This window comes from Megalobrama amblycephala, linkage group LG4 (genome assembly GCF_018812025.1).
Source record: "Megalobrama amblycephala isolate DHTTF-2021 linkage group LG4, ASM1881202v1, whole genome shotgun sequence".
In the NCBI taxonomy this organism is placed as follows: Eukaryota; Metazoa; Chordata; class Actinopteri; order Cypriniformes; family Xenocyprididae; genus Megalobrama; species Megalobrama amblycephala.
In genome coordinates, this window is record NC_063047.1 from 15,095,418 (window position 1) to 15,113,300 (window position 17,883).

The window sequence follows — 17,883 nt, forward strand, 5'->3', positions numbered from 1 at the left end:
TTTTATTTACTGTACAGTTTGTTTGTCCACTTTCTTCTTTTAGTTGCAGATGTGCTGTTGAAGGCTTTAGGCTGTAGTTTGTGTGTGTGCATGGGGAAGAGTGTTTTCACATCATTTCACTTAGGCTTAAGAAATCATCAGACCTTTTCAAAGCCTGGATTTTGCCTGTTGGTTATTAACTTGGTCTGCAGTCAAATGCAAAGGAAATAACACATTTCTAGAATGATTGAAGGTTGCCAAGTTCATCTGACAACTTGATATATGCTAATATAAACAAAGACCTCAGTTTCCCATAATACTGCCTTCAGCATCCTTAAAAGATTCTGCCATCTGGTGGTCAAATGAACTCTGTGTCTCTAAAAGTCTTAGCAGAAGTCATTTGGCAATTTCAGTGAAAATGTCTTATATACTTGACATACCTGAACATATCTTTTTTTACTAGCAGGTGTGTCTGGTTCCTCTAATTCACCCTAAATTTTCTTTGTGTCCATATGTGTTTAGACTCAAGTGGCCAGCCTTTCTGTATCCAGTGCAAGCCGGAGTACCAGGGTCCCAACTGTGAGCAGTGTAGTGATGGCTTCTACAACGCCGACAGCATCTGCCTTCCCTGTAACTGCAGCGGGAACGGAGACCCCCGCTTATCACCTCGGATCTGTCACCCGGACACGGGCCACTGCCTGAGCTGCATCAACAACACTACGGGACTGCACTGCGAGCGCTGCGCAGAGGGATTCACGGGGGACGCCCTCGCCAGGAACTGCACTCCTACAGGTGAGAGCCAAAGCCAAAATGTTTGGGCTAATATGTGTAAAAAAAAAAAAATCTAGTGATAATAATGGATTCATTTTTGCTACAGTCTGGGATATTAGGGCTGTGCCAATTCAGTCATTTATTAATATATTGCAAGTTGTATTTAAAATTCTTTTTTATTTTATTGTGTTCATTCATATAATTTTCAACAATTCAATTAAAGATGAAGCTGTAACTCTATAACTATTATATATCAGTGCAGTTAGAGCCACTTCTACATGACTGTGTAATGAAGAAAAGTGAAGTGAACCAGTTGAGAGAGTTTGAAACTGATCCCGCAGGTTAACTCTCTCTCGTGGACACACTTTCTCATGCGTTTGATGCGGTTTCAGTTGTGATCCGTATTTCAATGTGTTGAATATATCATGTGTCATGAAGACCTTGATGTTACACAGCTATACAGTATATACTGTGTGAACAGGAAGGAAGTGAACTTGAGATATTAATGTTTTTAAACACCTATTTTAAAGGGTGATTAAAAAGATCTTACATGTTAAGTGAGTGTGGTTTTCAAAGAGGGGAAAAGAAGATGTGTTGTAGAATGACTAATCCCAGATCAGCGTTCTGACTCACAACATCCGTCTGTATGCTGCTGATTCTATCAGTGGTGTACTGTAAAGAGAACTGATCGTACATTCCCACAGGCAGACTGACTTGGGCTGCCAAACAATAAACAAGGACCACAGGGTGAATATATGAAAGAGAGAGGAGAAAGAAAAGAGTGATTTATCACTCCAGTAAGTCAGCCAAATCCACTCTCTCTTTTCGGTAACCTTTCCACTCAGTCAACGATAATAAATCCTTCTTTTTTTAACCTGTCTGAGCTCTGTTCCAGATGTTCTGCTTCTACAGAACAACCAAGTTGCCATTCACCGATGATAACGGTACTGTAATGGAAATGATGCTGACTTTCCAACAATGGTTGAAAAATCTTTAAAATAGCTTCTCCCATAATGACAGTGTTGTTATCGTTAACTAAAACTTTCCCTTTTTGGTGAAATAAAATAGAATTTAAATATTATATGAAAAACAATGTTGCCTTGGTAACTGAAATAAATAAGTAAGTAGTAGTTGGAGTACTAATATGACAAACTAAAACTTAAAAATAAATTAAAGCTCTATAGATTTTTTAAAAAAACAGACTAATAAAACTGACAAAATTACTAAATGTACAAATAAAAGCTCATTCAAAATATGAATAAATGCTATAATCGTATATAAATAATAAACCTAAGATGTTTTCTGAGGTGAATGGCTGAGGTGTGTCTGACTGCCTGTTCTACTGAACAGATGGAATTGCTCTTGCCTTTGAATCTTCTTCCTGTGCGCAGCATCTGTTCTCTACATTACACTAGATCAGGGCTCCACATGGGTCTGCCTTGCTGCTCTCACCCTTTTTTTATTCTTTTACTCTCTTTTTTGTTCTCTCTATCTTTCATTTATAACCTATATTGCCATCTGCTTGCAGAGTACTGTTATAATGTTCACTGGCAGTGATATTCTTCTGTACAGCACTTTGGTCTACTTCGGTTGTTTTAAAGTGCTCTATAAATAAAGTTAAATGATGTTAACTTTTAGTGTGGAATGTTATCTGTCTGAAAATACTATCCAAGGTGACTAACAAAAGAAGATCTTGCATTTCAGTAAAGGATTTGTCAGACTTTTTGAATGATTCATTAAAAGAACCATGAGAGGCATTTGTTTGTGAATGAGACTATACTGGAAATGTTCAGGGTTTTTTTTTTTTTTTTTTTTGCATGCAGCATACTAAGACCATATAAAGTACACAGCGTTTTTATCTCATTACTCTCAATACAGGACTGCAAACTCACATTCACATCTCATATTCAGCGGTGCAGGAAACACTGCTCTGCCCGCCATACCCTTAGAAAGTCACTGGAGTATAATTACATTTTGTTTTGTGGATATTTGGTATTATTTCAGATGTGTGTTTTCTCAAACTTTCCTTCTCTTTCTTTTGCCTTCTATTTAGTCGTCCACACTTCTCCTTCAACCACTACCCACTGGTTTCACTACACCACCATGACCTCCAGCCCCAATGCTACAGCACAATTCACCACCTCCTCTACCACCCTGCTTAGCAGCCTGGGCAGCTCCACCACTAACACCACCACTACCACGGTGACTCCGCTCCCATGGAACCAGTTCAACATCATCATCCTGGCCGTCATCATCATAGTTGTGCTACTTCTCTTGGCGGTGGTGGGTGGCGTGTACACTTACAGGGAATACCAAAACCGCAAGTTGAACGCCCCGTTCTGGACCATCGAGCTGAAGGAGGACAACATTAGCTTCAGCAGCTATCACGACAGCATTCCGAACGCAGATGTATCAGGGCTTTTAGAGGATGAACTTAGTGACGTGGGCAACGGACAACTTGCTTTAACCGGTCCTGGTAGTTTGTATAAGGTGTAACTGATTTTTAAGCTGGGCTGCTACACCGGCACTGGATCGACACTGGGCAGATTGTGGACCTGTGGATATGTGGACCCCCGTTTTTGTTTTTATGCCGATGAAAAAGGACATTGTTTTTCTCTTCAGACATAATGAAAACACTCACACAAGCACTCCAAAACAAGAAGAGCCAGTAGTAAATAAAGAACATAAGCAGTGCATCTGACTGAAAAGCCAAGCTAAACATCCTGCCCTGTTGAAGACCACATGTTACAACCCAAAGCTGAAACATGTGGTCTTGCTTTGAAGAAAGAGATGCAGAATCTAATTTGCTAACAGAATACTAGACAGTGAAGCATGTCTGGTTCGATCAATCGAATGCATCTGCTTATTAACATTATTTGCACATTTACAAACGTCCATTCACTCGTTCTCTTTGTAAATGCTGTGGATGTTTTAAATACACAGAGAGGACGTTCGTTTTCAACAAACTCAGGATGGATATCGTTTTTGTTGTTTAAACCACACCATTTTAGTGTTGCTTCAGCACAAGGAAACCACACATGCTATTACATGTGCATTACTTTAGGGGGCACCATTACACTGGACCTGACATGGAGACCAGGCCTGTGTATTATCCAATGGAAATAACTAATACTGAATGGTAGATGCTGAATAAACTTTTTCTTCTTTTTTTTGGCTTTCTTGCCGAAGTGAAATACAAGAAGGGATGATTTATTTTTATCAGGCCAAAGAGGATCTGTGTGTCAGTCTCAGGAGGATAGAGTCTGGCTATTTCTTGTCACAGTTTTACAACGACAAAGAGGATTTAGAAGACTGTTTCACAATGTATGGAATTTTACTTGTTTTATTTATTTTCAGAAATTTATTGTCAATCCGCTTTTCTTTTGTGACTTATCACCGGCCACCTGTTGAAAGGTGCCATGCCTTGTGTGGACTTGACACAACAGTATGTCTTAGAGTTTATGTTGGGAGAGTTTAACAGTTTTGGCTAATTTATTTGGGCGAACCTCTCTCAGATTCATGGTTTAGGGACAGTTTGTTTGTCACAGAGGACGGGGACAAATACTTTCAGATGAGCAATAATGCCTGTTGGTTCTCACAGCTGTACTGGACAGAATTAATCACTGCCATTTGTGTAGCACAGGCTAAAACAAGTTGATCGAATGGTTCAGTGAGTGACTAAGTGCATGTGTTTGTGTGTGTGGGTATATGTGTGGGTGCTGAGCGTTGTAATCTAATATATTACTAAGTGAGTTGGATATATGTCAGTAAAAGACATGAAAGGGTTGGTATGTTCTTGGTAGGAGATGACCTGAACTGAAGAGCAATAGTTCATCTCTGTCTGTATCTCAAATGACTCTTGGGATGTCTAATTTTAGCTCCCTCCCCACTTTCACAGTCTTTTCCCAGGGTGTATTGGTACAAAACCATGTAAATATTAGATGTACAGAATGGTTGTCTTGAGAAGGCTGCTATTAAATTGGTACATGTGGCGACAAATTTTGTGTCCAACATACTAGTTGCCGCACATAGAGACTGTCGTCGTAATGGTGTCTTAATCTTACATTGTATGCATTGTGCAGTATGCATGGTGCACCACATTCACAATAGCTCTGTGAAAGATTTCAATAAAAGTTTTACTATAATTTGTGCTTTCATTATTATCATTATTATCATTATTATTCATATTCATATTATTATTATTGTTAATATATTGTTGTGCCATGTAGTTCCAGCCATTGGACCGCACCTGACCATTTGATTTATCCTGAACACAAAAAGCACTTGTGAAATTCACAAGTAAATTATGTCAGGGCAGTGGCATCAGATCTTTGAAAGATGTTCAGTTGTGTTTGAGACATTGTAAATCTATTTTATGTTGGATGCTAACATTTTGAATGTTTATTTGTTAATATGGGAATTTGAAAATGAAAAGTTAGACACACTCAGGGTTAGACACCCAATAGATTTGGGCAGAGGGCATGGTGTTTTTTTTTTTTTTTTTTTTTTTTTATTATTCACTAATAAAATGTATTATATCAGGGTATCCGCGGGTCCTTAAAGTCTTAAAAAGTCTTAAATATATTTTTCCTAATAAAAGGCCTTAAAAAGTCTTAAAATGTCTTAAATTCAGATTCGATAGGTCTTAAATATTTTTCGTTGCATTACCGCAAAAATGTTTTATGTTTTCTAATACGGTCCAGCGCCGCGCTGCGCCATCTGCAGGACAAAGGTCAGCAAAGATGTAGGAATATCTGATCAGAGCTGTACACGGATACACATTTTTAAATAAATCTGCTGTGGCAAAGCTACTGCAAGTGATTTTCGGTGCTGGAAATCCATATATCCTTTGCGGAAACAAACTCGTCATGGAAAGCGCAGCTCATGGTTGCTTAGTAACGGCAGACGCCACCGCAGCGCCCGAGCGCTTTGGAAAGGAGAAAGCGGCGCCGACGCGTTTTCCATGCGTTTTTAGACGCGACATATGAACGGTCCCTAAAAGAGTTCAAATGGTTCAACGCGCCAAATGCGAGTAGAATCAGCGCTGAAACGTGTTCGGTAACTTTTTTTATGAATGGTGGTGAGAATTTAATATATAATTTGCAACGGCTGTGATGTAATTATATAAATAATAGTCTGACGCGCTGCATGCTTGCTGTAGCAGTAGTGTTTTCATTTTCGATTAACTGTAAATGCTACTTTGTTTGTGACGTTTAAATTTGGATTTGGGAACGCAATATTAGTCATTAGAATCGTTTATAATTCTGTTGTTTACAAAGAGAAGTTTCAGTGTCACATGATTATTCAGAAATTCTGATTTTTATATTATATTATACTATACTATATTATACTATTTATATTATCAATGTTAAAACGCAGTTCTTGCTGCTTAATTTTTGTGGAAATCCAATTTAAACATTTGTGGTAAGATTTAAAAAATAGAAAAATTAATACTTTAATTCGTCATACTTTAAAGTGATAAAGTGAGTGAAGAGTGAAGACAATTAAAATGTTACAGAATATTTCTATTTAATACTTTATAAATACTATATTTGATAAATACATGTAATATAATTTCAAATAAATGCTGTTCATTGAACTTCCTATTTTTCAAAGAAAACTAACAAATATCACAATTTCCACAAAAATATGAAGCAGCACAACATTTCAACATTGATAATAATCAGAAATGTTTCTTGAGCATCAAATCAAATTGTAATGATTTCTGAAGGATCATGATGTGACACTGAAGACTGGAGTAATGATGCTGAAAATGATCACAGGAATAAATTACATTTTATAAAATATAGAAAACTTTTTTTTATTTGTAAGAATATTTCACAATGTTGCTGTTTTTACTGTATTTTACTGATCAAATAAATGCGGCCCTTGTGAGCAGAAGGGACTTATTTTAAAATCAATAATTGTTTCCAAACATTTCGCAGGTACTTTAATATTAACAATTCTATTAATACATTTAGTATATTATATTATATTATATTAATTATTGTCGTAATTATTAAATGCTCCTTTTTATTTTTTACAGAACAATAGTATGTATTATTAAAATATGACATAGCTTTTAATGTGATAAAATATATATTTTTTTAAAAAAAAGGTGCCGGGATGTGGTTCGGGTGCGTGGTCAGACTTTCCTGCTTTTTTATCTCTAGCTAATCACATGCCTGATATGTATGTATGTATATGTGTGTATATATATATTATATATATATATGTGTGTGTGTGTGTGTGTGTGTGTGTGTGTTTCCATCGCAGGTTTGGTCTTAAATTTCATGTAAGGTGGTATTAAAAAGGTCTTAAAAAGTCTTAAATTTAACTTGTTCATATCTGCAGATACCCTGTATATATATATATATATATATATATATATATATATATATATATATATATATATATATATATATATATATATATATATATAAAATTATAATTAGTTGGGTTATTTAATTAAAATTACATTTTAAACATCTACATTATTCATCATAACCTAAAGTCCAGTTGTCCAAACTCATTTAATCTGAATTCATAGTCTGTTGCTATTATGACATCCCAACAAAAAATACAGGCCTGTATACAATTTGTATTATTATATTGTGTAATTTAGATGTATTTCTTTAACTAGAATTCTGTTTAAAGGTGCCCTAGAATCAAAAATTTTATTTACCTTGGCATAGTTGAATAACAAGAGTTCAGTACATGGAAAAGACATACAGTACATTGAGTTTCAAACTCCATTGCTTCCTCCTTCTTGTGTAAATCTCATTTGTTTAAAAGACCTCCGAAAAACAGGCGAATCTCAACATAACACCGACTGATATGTAACAGTCGGGATCATTAATGTGTACGCCCCCAATATTTGCATATGCCAGCCCATGTTCAAGGTATAGACAAGAGCAGCCAGTGTTAATGTCTGGATCTGTGCAGAACTGAATCATCAGACTAGGTAAGCAAGCAAGGACAATAGCGAAAAATGGCAGATGGAGCAATAATAACTGACATGATCCATGATAACATGATATTTTTAGTGATATTTGTGAATTGTCTTTCTAAATGTTTCGTTAGCATGTTGCTAATGTGCTGTTAAATGTGGTTAAAGTTACCATCGTTTCTTACTGTATTCACGGAGACAAGAGAGCCGTCGCTATTTTCATTTTTAAACTTCATTCTTTATAAATCTCTCCAACAGTGTGTAATGTTAGCTTTAGCCACGGAGCACTATCAAACTCATTCAGAATCAAATATAAACATCCAAATAAATACTATACTCACATGATCCGACGCATGCATGCAGCATGCATGACAAACATCTTGTAAAGATCCATTTTAGGGTTATATTAGCTGTGTGAACTTTGTAAATACACTGTATTATAGTCGAGAGCTCGGGGGGCAGGGAGCGCGTGATTTAAAGGGGCTGCGCGCTGAATCAGTGCATAGTTAATGATGCCCCAAAATAGGCAGTTAAAAAAATTTATTTAAAAAAATCTATGGGGTATTTTGAGCTGAAACTTAACAGACACATTCAGGGGACACCTTAGACTTATATTACATCTTGTAAAAACTGGTTCTACGGCACCTTTAATATTCATTATTCATTGTTTATTTATATCATTATTCAATTTTTCAAACTAAACTAAATGCCTACATTTATCAAAATGCATGAGCATTTTGCAAATTAGCAGCAAGTGCATACATTTTTTTTTTTTTTATGTACGTATATGTTCACTTCAGTTTCGCATGTTCCTTTAGTGAGACCACAAATATCAAAGGTTAAAACATAACTCCTTTTTTACATTTACATTATTTCTCAGATCAGTTTCTTTTTTCTGTTCAGTATAATCATCACTTTCATCTAAGGTTGTGTTTCTGATGCCATTATGTCTGTCAGAATCGTGTTACATTCAGTTAAATTTAACGAGCGCCTGAGTACAGACGTTTTGTATCATATAAGGTATCATTTCAAATATTTACAGACCTCCTCCCTTACATGAAACATGAAGCTGCATGAGGCAACTATTTTAAGTTTGATTGAGCAATATGCTGGTGACTGACCTAAGATCTGTTATGTTCTTGTGTGATCTTGTCCATTTCTTTTGAGCAAAATGGTTGGTGATAAACGCCACAAAAGAATTTTTGATTTAAAAGCCTACGCACAACTCCTAGATTTCTTAACATTACAAAAATGTAATATAAATATTTTCTATATAATCTATACCTAGTTGTGGTTACCCCAAGGTGACTTGTCATTGAGTCATATTCCAAACGTCTAGAGTTTTACCATACAGAGTGAATGTGTGATCACAAATACAGGATGACACAATCTCCATATCGAGACGTTTCTTCTGGATGTTGTTGATGTTGAAAACTGAGGTGAATAATTTGCTTTCATGTAATCCTGAAAAACAATCCAGTGGAGAATAACAAAAGCCCCCCACCCACATAAATGTTCACAACTTTAATTTGTACACTTCTCAAAGGTCAGGGGTAGATAGCTTGGGGAATATTCCTGCAATCGCCTACACCTTCTGGGTATCCATTAAGGGGTCATACATGCTAACAAATATCACAAATCTGAGTCACTTTACATACTTTCATTCATTTTTCCTTTTATTCAGAGAAGATTTTAGAAGCAAATAAAAAAAAAATCTTGGAGATGAATCAGCAAAACAACTCAGTCTTTGTCATCTTCCTCTTTTTGCCAGAACCCTAATATATATTTGTTTGTTTTTAAGGAATAATAGTTAAATTAATTGTTTTTTTGTTTTTTGTTTTTAGTGAGAGGGGAAATATTGCAGCCGTTCATGTAAGGCCTGGTTAAAGACCAAGCAAAAACGTCTGAGAGCTCAGCAGTGGGTGGCACTCATCAGCCAGTGCTCATCATCTTTTGCATTTTGATTTCAACAGAGCTGGTACTAACATCTAATCTACCTGAGAGAGGACATTAGATAAAAGAGACTTCTTCTTTGACTGTTGCAAGTTTATGGTGTTAAATACAATTGGATAAAACATTTTATATGTAACTTTTAGCGTGTTCTTAATCTCAGACCTCATTATTGTTAGTCATTTTTCACAGAAACCATGTTTAATGGAGAAATTATAACCTTTGAAACCATAAAAAGGGGTGCTACATTAGTCCACCCCTGCATTTGTCACCTGCTCCCTTGTATAAAAAATCTTGAAGTGTCATACAGAAATATGATGATAGTGTTGATTATATTTGCGATATTGTAAACACGTAACAGATTCACTGTGGGAGTGATTCAAAACATGACTGATTTTCACTGATCTCCCGTCCCAGTTAACACTGCATTTTTCCATTTAGCTAATGGAGAGCACTTGAAGTGGAAACTAACTGTTGTAGTGAGAGTCTTTCCTGTGTCTTTCTTGTCTTCCTGGAAATGCAATTGCCATGACACAGAGAGAGATGTTGAGGTTCTTGTCAAGATCATCCCTTAATCCCTGCAGTGACACTGGAAAAAAAACAATTTATGAGAACAATTCGATATGAATAACTTGGATGTTGGTAGAATGTGGTCCTCTTTTAATTTTGAGCTTTATCATTCCCGGTGAATAAATAAAGATCATTGTCCTCTTTAAAATCATATAACAAGTCGGTTACTTCTCTAGGGTAATCAGTAATGAAAAAAGAAAGAAATGTGAATCATTATTGCACATCAAAAATCCCGAAACATTTAAATCAGTGCAGTAAATGATGCCGGAAATCAACAGCATTTAGCCAATAGAGTGCTGACGAGTGGAATTTGATGTCATTGTGGCATCATAGAGCCATGTAGGCCTTCGAAATGGAAGACGTTTGCGGGCATTTTCTTTTACTAACTTTGATATCATCTGGGAAACTGCCCTCTTTTGGAAATTTAACTTGTGAGTTCAGTAAATAGAGTAACCGATAAAATGAGTCATATAAATATATATATATATATATATATATATATATAACTGGAAAAACATAATCTGTGTCTGAATCAACAGTGAGATGCTCACAAACAGGTTGCATGTCCCTAAAGCGCCCAGCAAAACCTAAACATGCACAGTGCATAAAGACTTTTGCTGAGGCTTCTGCTAACACCCACACCCAATGGGAGCACATGTATATACATGTGGTGACCTTGTTTGCGTGATTGATTACTGATATTTCTATGACTTCCAGTCAACATTGAGGGAAAATACCAAATGGGTGGTCTCTAAAGTACTTGTGGTGTGTATGTGCTGTTAAAGGGATAGTTCACCCAAAAATTCAAAGATTGTCATCGTTCACACAACTTCATGTCATTCCAAACCTGTATGTCACATTTTATTCTGCAGAATACAAATGGAGAAGACCTGGTCAGTGGTCAGTGGTTTTCAAGCAATGACTATGGTGTTGAAGATTGATGCAAAATCACTTTTTTAAGTCTTCTGAAGCCATTTGATGGCTTTATGTGAGGAACAGTTGGAATTTAAGTTATTATTCACTAATCATATCCTCTAGTAAGGGGTTAACAGCTTTGACCGGATCATTCAAAAAGTTGAATTTGAGAAATGTGAATTCAATGAATGGATGAAACATTTCACTAAAATATAATACAACAAATTAGGTTAAACTGAGTTCTTTTTTACAAACCTGATATCGCTGCATCTTGTAATGAATGTGCCAAGATACGACCAATTTTTCAATAATGACTTTTAGGTCTTACGCAATCTTTAAGGGAAAAAAAACTATCCGCAGGACAAATATATTGCTATACACAAGCAGACTACTTTCTTACATTTACAGTAATTATTGCATCCTTTTGAGATCTCCATTCATTGTCAGGGAAGACATTCTTCAAAATTTCTTCTTTTGAGTGCAGGTTTGGAATTGCATTAGTAAGTGATGACAGAATTTTCATTTCTGGGTGAACGATCCCTTTAAGATTTGTATTCACTTGTTGGGACCTTAAGAATTAAAGATGATTCAACATCCTTGTCCACAAACTTCCTTCCCAAATATAACAATTCCTTGTCCATACACATGGTACCATTTCAGAACGTACTGGCCTCCATTATACACCAACCAGAGCTCCTTATTTTCTTAGCGTTCTGTTTCATTGACTCTCCAGACAAGTAGCCTCTGATGCGAGACGATTAAATTAATGAATGAAATTACAAACAGTGCTAATAAAATGAAACAAGATGTTGGCCTAGATTACAACAAGAAATCAGTGAAATACATGCAAGCAACCTTTACATAGTGAAAGCTACGCGTTTACTGTCACCATGATCACTTCCACCCTCATCTCACCCACAGGTGATGTGGAGTTAATAGCGCACTGTTGAATGCGTGGGAGACGGGTATCTCATTACAGTCGTCAACTTCATCCGGTACTACAAGAGGCTTTTCTAGTGTGAAACTGCAGTTATTTCAGCATCTTGAGGAGCAGGCATGGATACAGCACGCGCAGCTAGAGCGCATATTATCTGGACATCGATAGCTTTGGTCCTCATTTTAATCGCAACATGCTTGACATATATCTTCATGTCGAAGGTAAATATAACTGGATCTACAGCCTTAGAATTGCAGATTTTGGCCAATAAGTAGGCTAGACGCGGTGTTCAAGATTCTGTAGGACATTTTGAAGGATATCTCTGTTTGTACTGGGGTGATTTAGATTAATAACAGGCTAGTACAATCGATAATTTACCATACGCTGTTTAAAAGAAGAAGAAAAAAAAGTGAGAAAAAAGTTTATCCTATCTTAGTTCGCTTACATAATGCTTCATAGGCTGAGAAACACTTCCTTGTTTTTCAGCTAAGGGCTTTCTCCAGCATTTGATGTGAACATTAATTCAGGGGTCGAGTTGCAGAGGGCGTGTTTGTAAATAACTGCTTCTGTGCAATCTACTCTTGAAATATGCATGACATAGTGACATGTCTTACCGTAACTTCAACAGGTGTCTGGATGCCAAAGAATTAAAAACGTGAATGGTAAGTTTATCCTAATAGATATTCTATACGTTTCTTCTTCTTCGTCTTCGTCGACGATAGGATGGCATTGCCAATGGTCATTTGGTGCCTCTAGCAAAATTAGCAAAAAGTTAATGAAGACTTGCATAAACCGGTTGCATAAACTGCTAGACTGTCTTAAGTCATTTTTTTTTTTTTTTTTTCTTTAAGACTTAATAACTTTAAGTCAGTTAGTCTACATAAATACATAAATTAGTCTAATTTGATACGGAAAGGTACTTATTGCCCTTTGGCTAACTTGGTCATACTAGTTCTTAATCTAAATTTTGTCGCTACTAATGCGTTTGAAGCAAACCCCTATTAAACGTTTTAAGCGATACACAACGTTTAGGCTACGAATACCCCTTGTTTTGACTTCGAGAGAGTTCAAACAACCGATAACTCGCACCAAGGTTATTATTTGATACCAATAACCACTCACAAAGCACCTAAACAATTCGTTTACATGAAAAAGCGAACATTTTCTGAGCCATTTAAACACAATTTATTATGAATTACTGCGTTTTGGAGTCAATAAAATAAATCCAACGATAAAACTGGCAAGCTGATATGAGCCGCCACTGTATTCTAAAAAAAGAAAACTAAATAGCAGGTGTTCGAAAAACTTTTACTGTAAGAATAATCTCCATTCAAATGTATTATAGTGTAACGAGACCTATATAACAGACAGCTGTGTTTTATTGCGCGTGTGTTTGTGGGAGTTTGCTGTTTGGGTGGGGATCCGCGCCGTCTCGCTGTGCGTTTGTCTAAATGCATTTTTGAGGTCAGCTTCCTGTTCAGCTGTCAGTTGGACTTTTAGTGTCTTTTAAGTGTTTTTGAATCCGCGTTCGTTCAGTGGTGGTAATCTTACAGATGTTTTTCTTTCATTTTTTTCTGACAGACTCCACAATAGAAAGTATGTTCAGACATCAAGTCTCTCAAGAAAAATGGCTTCTAAAAGGTGAATAGTAACATTTGTTTCAAAATATATTTATGTAAAAACATGTTTTTGTCTTTATAAGAAAATGGTTTCACATAAACATCACATTTGTTGTTAAAAACATTATGTTAAAATTACATACTGTAGCTAAAGTTACATAACATTTTCTGAGTCCATAATGAGAATTTTGGCTACATGTTCATCTATATCTTTGTTTTAATTTTTTCTGTTTTTTTCCCCACCACCCCAAGCTTGCAATCACACAGATAACCGTTTGGTTTGGGATGATGAGTGGGAGGCCCACAAGAGTCGGGGTGAGAGCATTCTGGACCAAAACAGAACGTGGATAGTTGTACGAGAGAAAGGGGTTTACCTGGTCTACGTACAGGCGAACTTTGAGCTAAAGCCACAGAAGGATACTGAAAAACTCAATCTTTTAGTGGAACTCAATTATGGTGAGAAAACGGAGATTTTTACAGCCGCACATGACACTCGGGTGGTGAATGGCAACACGTCTATAGATGCAAAGCTCAACACTTTCCTTCTGATGTACATGCAATCGACAAACCAGTTATCAGTCAGAGCATATCCAAGCAATTTGGTGAACTATAATGCACGACCCTTCTCCACCTTCATCACTATCATAAAATGGGCAGACGACTGGTAGACTGTGGAGCATGGGCAATAAATATTGCATAAATGATCGGTTATATCCATGGACCATGTCCAGTTTTTACAATGGCAGCTTAAATTCTTGTTAGCTTTAATTGTGACATTTCAATATGACACAGTCTCAAGATCAGCTGCTAGAACACCTGAGATTTTCCAGCTGTCATACTAGGAAATGCTCTTGACATTAACAAGGATTGCGTGGGGGTTATGATACTTTCTTGGTGTTTTTTCTTCTTCCTTTCGAAATATGAAGATCACATCTCATGATCTTCTCAGAAGCATGACACATTTTCCTCTCAACCGATATATGAGTTAAGTTTGTTGTGTTTCAGTTTTTGTATGAGTCAATATGAAAAAGGGCATGATATATGGTTTGTGAGCACTGACTTTGAAGATTCTCATGTATTACGTAGGCTTCAGAAAATATGTCATAGCTGCCTGCAAACAAACATTGTTTTACCAAACAGAAATAGTAAGCTAATTTTGAGCAAGTGGGTATTTTTCAGTGAAATGTATGTTCGTGTATAAATATAATCATGTAGTATTTTAATCATCGACAGCTGAATGTAAAAAACCTCATAACAGCAACATATCAGTTTTTGATATAAATGCTCAGCGTGTCATAAAAAAGCTAAGCAACACTTTATTGTGTAAATATGGGCTTTTTTTTTTCTTTTTCCAAGACAAGCAATCGACATTTTAAATTTGAAAACAACTTACAAATTCTTGATAGGATGTGGTGCCAGTTTTCATCCAGCCATAGAAGCACTTATTTGTTCATGAATGTCATGGAATAGTTTTCACATAAATTACCACACTAATCCAATCAGTCAAGCAAGCCATATAAAACTGAACCACATGAGCTGTTTTAATGAGACAGTGGAATGTTTTTTTTGTTGTTGTTGTTGTTGTTTGTTTGTTTGTTTGTTTGTTTGTTTGTTTGTTTTTCAGTCAGGAAAATACCATTTATGATAATCAAATGACCCTAGCCAGCCATTCTTTTTCTTAAAGTATTTCTTTTTCTTTTGTATTCTTTCACAGATAAGCCCTTATACTTGTGTTTATACTTAAGGTAACTGTTCACGCTGAGTGATTTCAATTGACTACGTTTTACTGTTCTCAAATATATAAGCAATATTATATTTATATGCAATTTGTAATATTTTTATTTAAACTATTAATTATAAATAAAGTCATATGCTGTAGCTCCTTCTCCATGCCTCAGATATTTTGTAAGCACATTAGTACACCACACATAAATATACTCGAGAAAAAATGTTGCTTGTGTTAGATGTTTAATGAATGGCTATGTAAATGTCACAAATAGACAATAATATCACACAAAAAAAATGTCTTGCTTGTGTTGCTGTCATCTGAGCTTTATTTTTTATTTTATTTTTAGCCTATTCTGACCTTACTGTGCTTTATTTTTCTTGTTTTGAAAATTATAGAGAGCAGCAGCTCAAAAACACAAAAGACATTTCAGGAGATCTTTGTGTGACAACCTAATACGAATTTATACAATAATTATAACAACTAATGGTTGTATTTAGTTTTGTTTGTTTATTTACAGCCATGCACTAACATTCCGGGAACCAGAATGTTGGGTAATTTTCCATGTAAAATCTGGGTCCTGAATAAGGATGTTTAATATTTATACATCAGGTCCTGAAGTACAGCAAACGAGAAGGGCTGATTTATTTGATTTAGGGCGAGATGTAGCGGTAAGTACTGCCCCCTTGTGGCAGAGATTTTAAAACTGACGCAGCAGAGTTGAGTCAAGTCTGAAGTTAAAAAGGTTTCAGTTGAGTCATGTTGTGAATTTAGGCTTCAACGTGTTGTTAATGAAGAAATTATGAATGAACAAATCACGTTTTGTAACTGCTATGACTAAAAATAAATAAGCTAATAAATGTATTTGCTCACACTATTCGGCCCGATATACTCCAACGTCCCGCAACCCTTCAGAGGATGGATGGATGGATGGATGGATGGATGAATGGTAATACGTTAAGGAAAATGCATTTACCCTTTTACCATGAAGAGCTCAGAAATAAATAAAGAACTAAATTACTGTAAATTAATCAGAATCAGAATCCACTTTATTGCCAAGCACAACATTTACAAGGAATTTGCTTTGGTATGCAGGTGCTTTAAAAAGAATTAAGAAATAAAAAGAAGAGTAACAATTTAGATAACATAAATAATAATGAAATATGCCTATGATAAGAATACACAGTTTAAAAAGTGCAATCTGATTAATGTGTGTTTAGTGTAGCTGTAGCCTAATACATATGAAGCAGTATTAATAAGGCCACTAGCAGTTTTTGTGGCGTGAGGTTTTTGTCTTTATAGACCGCAGTCTTCTGCCCGAAGGGAGAACCTCAAAAAGTTTATGTCCAGGGTGAGAGTGATCGGCCACGATCTTAACTGCCCTCCTTAGAGTCCTTGAAGTGTAGTTCGTCATATGGAGAGATGGCAAACTACAGCTAGTCACCTTCTCCGCAGAGTGAATAACACGCTGCAGTCTGCCTTTATCCTATGCAGTGGCAGCAGCATATCAGATGTCATGGGCGGCGCTAGGGAGGGGCTAGCAGGTGCTCCAGCACCCCCAAGAAAGACCAAAACACCCCCACATTTTTTCAGCAATTATATACAGGTTATGTGTTTTATTTAATAAAAAAAGTTGATAATAAAAGCAACAAATGAAATAAAAAAAACATTTGACTCGTTACGCATGCATGACGTGATTTGCAGCTGTGGCTCTTTTCGTAATGTCACAGCATTTTATTTTAAAGTAGAGCAGTTGTGCCATGAGCTGCCCCCGACTAAAGATTTTTCTAGTAGTCGTTCATTTAGAGCATTAATCGCTTAGTCGAACGTTTATATTAAATTAATTAATATAACAATAGCATACTAAATCATCCTTTAATAACCTAGGTGATATATATAGCACATTCCGCGCTCAAGCTCGCGCATAATCTTGCTGCAAAGCACCGGCATAAGTAATGATTATGAATGTGTTGGGGGTCTTTACGCTCTTTAAATTAGTCTTTACGCTGATGACATATTACTATATTTACAAGACCCCACATCATCATTACAAGAAACCATTAAACTCATTGATTCATTCTCAAATATCTCTGAATACTCTTATCAACTGGAGTAAATCAGCCATACTTTCATTACATTCCAATAGCTTGGATGTGACACCCCAGACACCACCTATTCCTTTGTGCACCAACTATATCACATACTTAGGCATTAAGGTTTCCCCCAGGCTGTCAGAGCTGTTTGGACTCAACTTTACTCCATTACTTAAAACAATAAATGATGACCTGCATCGCTGGATGAATTTACCACTATCCATTATGGGCAGAATATCAGTAATTAAAATGACTATACTCCATAAATTAAACTATTTATTTACAATGACCCCAGCACTACCCACCCTCACCTGGTTTAAATCACTAGATTCAATTGTCACTAAATTCTATTGGAAAAATAAGACCCCAAGAAT

General features: G+C 36.0%; 2 protein-coding genes across 3 annotated transcripts in view; both read left to right on the top strand.

The window, feature by feature from the left end:
- Positions 1-4,895, top strand: part of si:dkey-220k22.1 (multiple epidermal growth factor-like domains protein 9) — an 83,608-nt gene extending 78,713 nt beyond the window's left edge. The window contains exons 5-6 of the mRNA XM_048187823.1: positions 502-771; positions 2,804-4,895. Coding sequence (XP_048043780.1) covers positions 502-771; positions 2,804-3,246 — 713 coding nt within the window. The 3' untranslated portion in view covers positions 3,247-4,895. The remainder of the gene's footprint in view (positions 1-501; positions 772-2,803) is intronic.
- Positions 4,896-12,078: 7,183 nt separating this feature from the next.
- On the top strand, positions 12,079-15,576 carry si:dkey-220k22.3 (uncharacterized protein LOC796870 homolog). Of its 2 annotated transcripts, XM_048187877.1 has the most exons (4): positions 12,079-12,292; positions 12,700-12,733; positions 13,653-13,712; positions 13,943-15,576. In XM_048187877.1, the coding sequence occupies exons 1-4, from the start codon at positions 12,191-12,193 to the stop codon at positions 14,356-14,358; spliced, it is 612 nt and encodes a 203-aa protein (XP_048043834.1). In that variant the 5' UTR covers positions 12,079-12,190; the 3' UTR covers positions 14,359-15,576. The 2 variants fall into 2 exon arrangements, with proteins under 2 accessions (XP_048043834.1, XP_048043836.1); XM_048187879.1 differs by lacking the exon at positions 12,700-12,733 and having other exon boundaries at positions 12,172-12,292.
- The last annotated feature ends 2,307 nt before the right edge of the window (positions 15,577-17,883 follow it).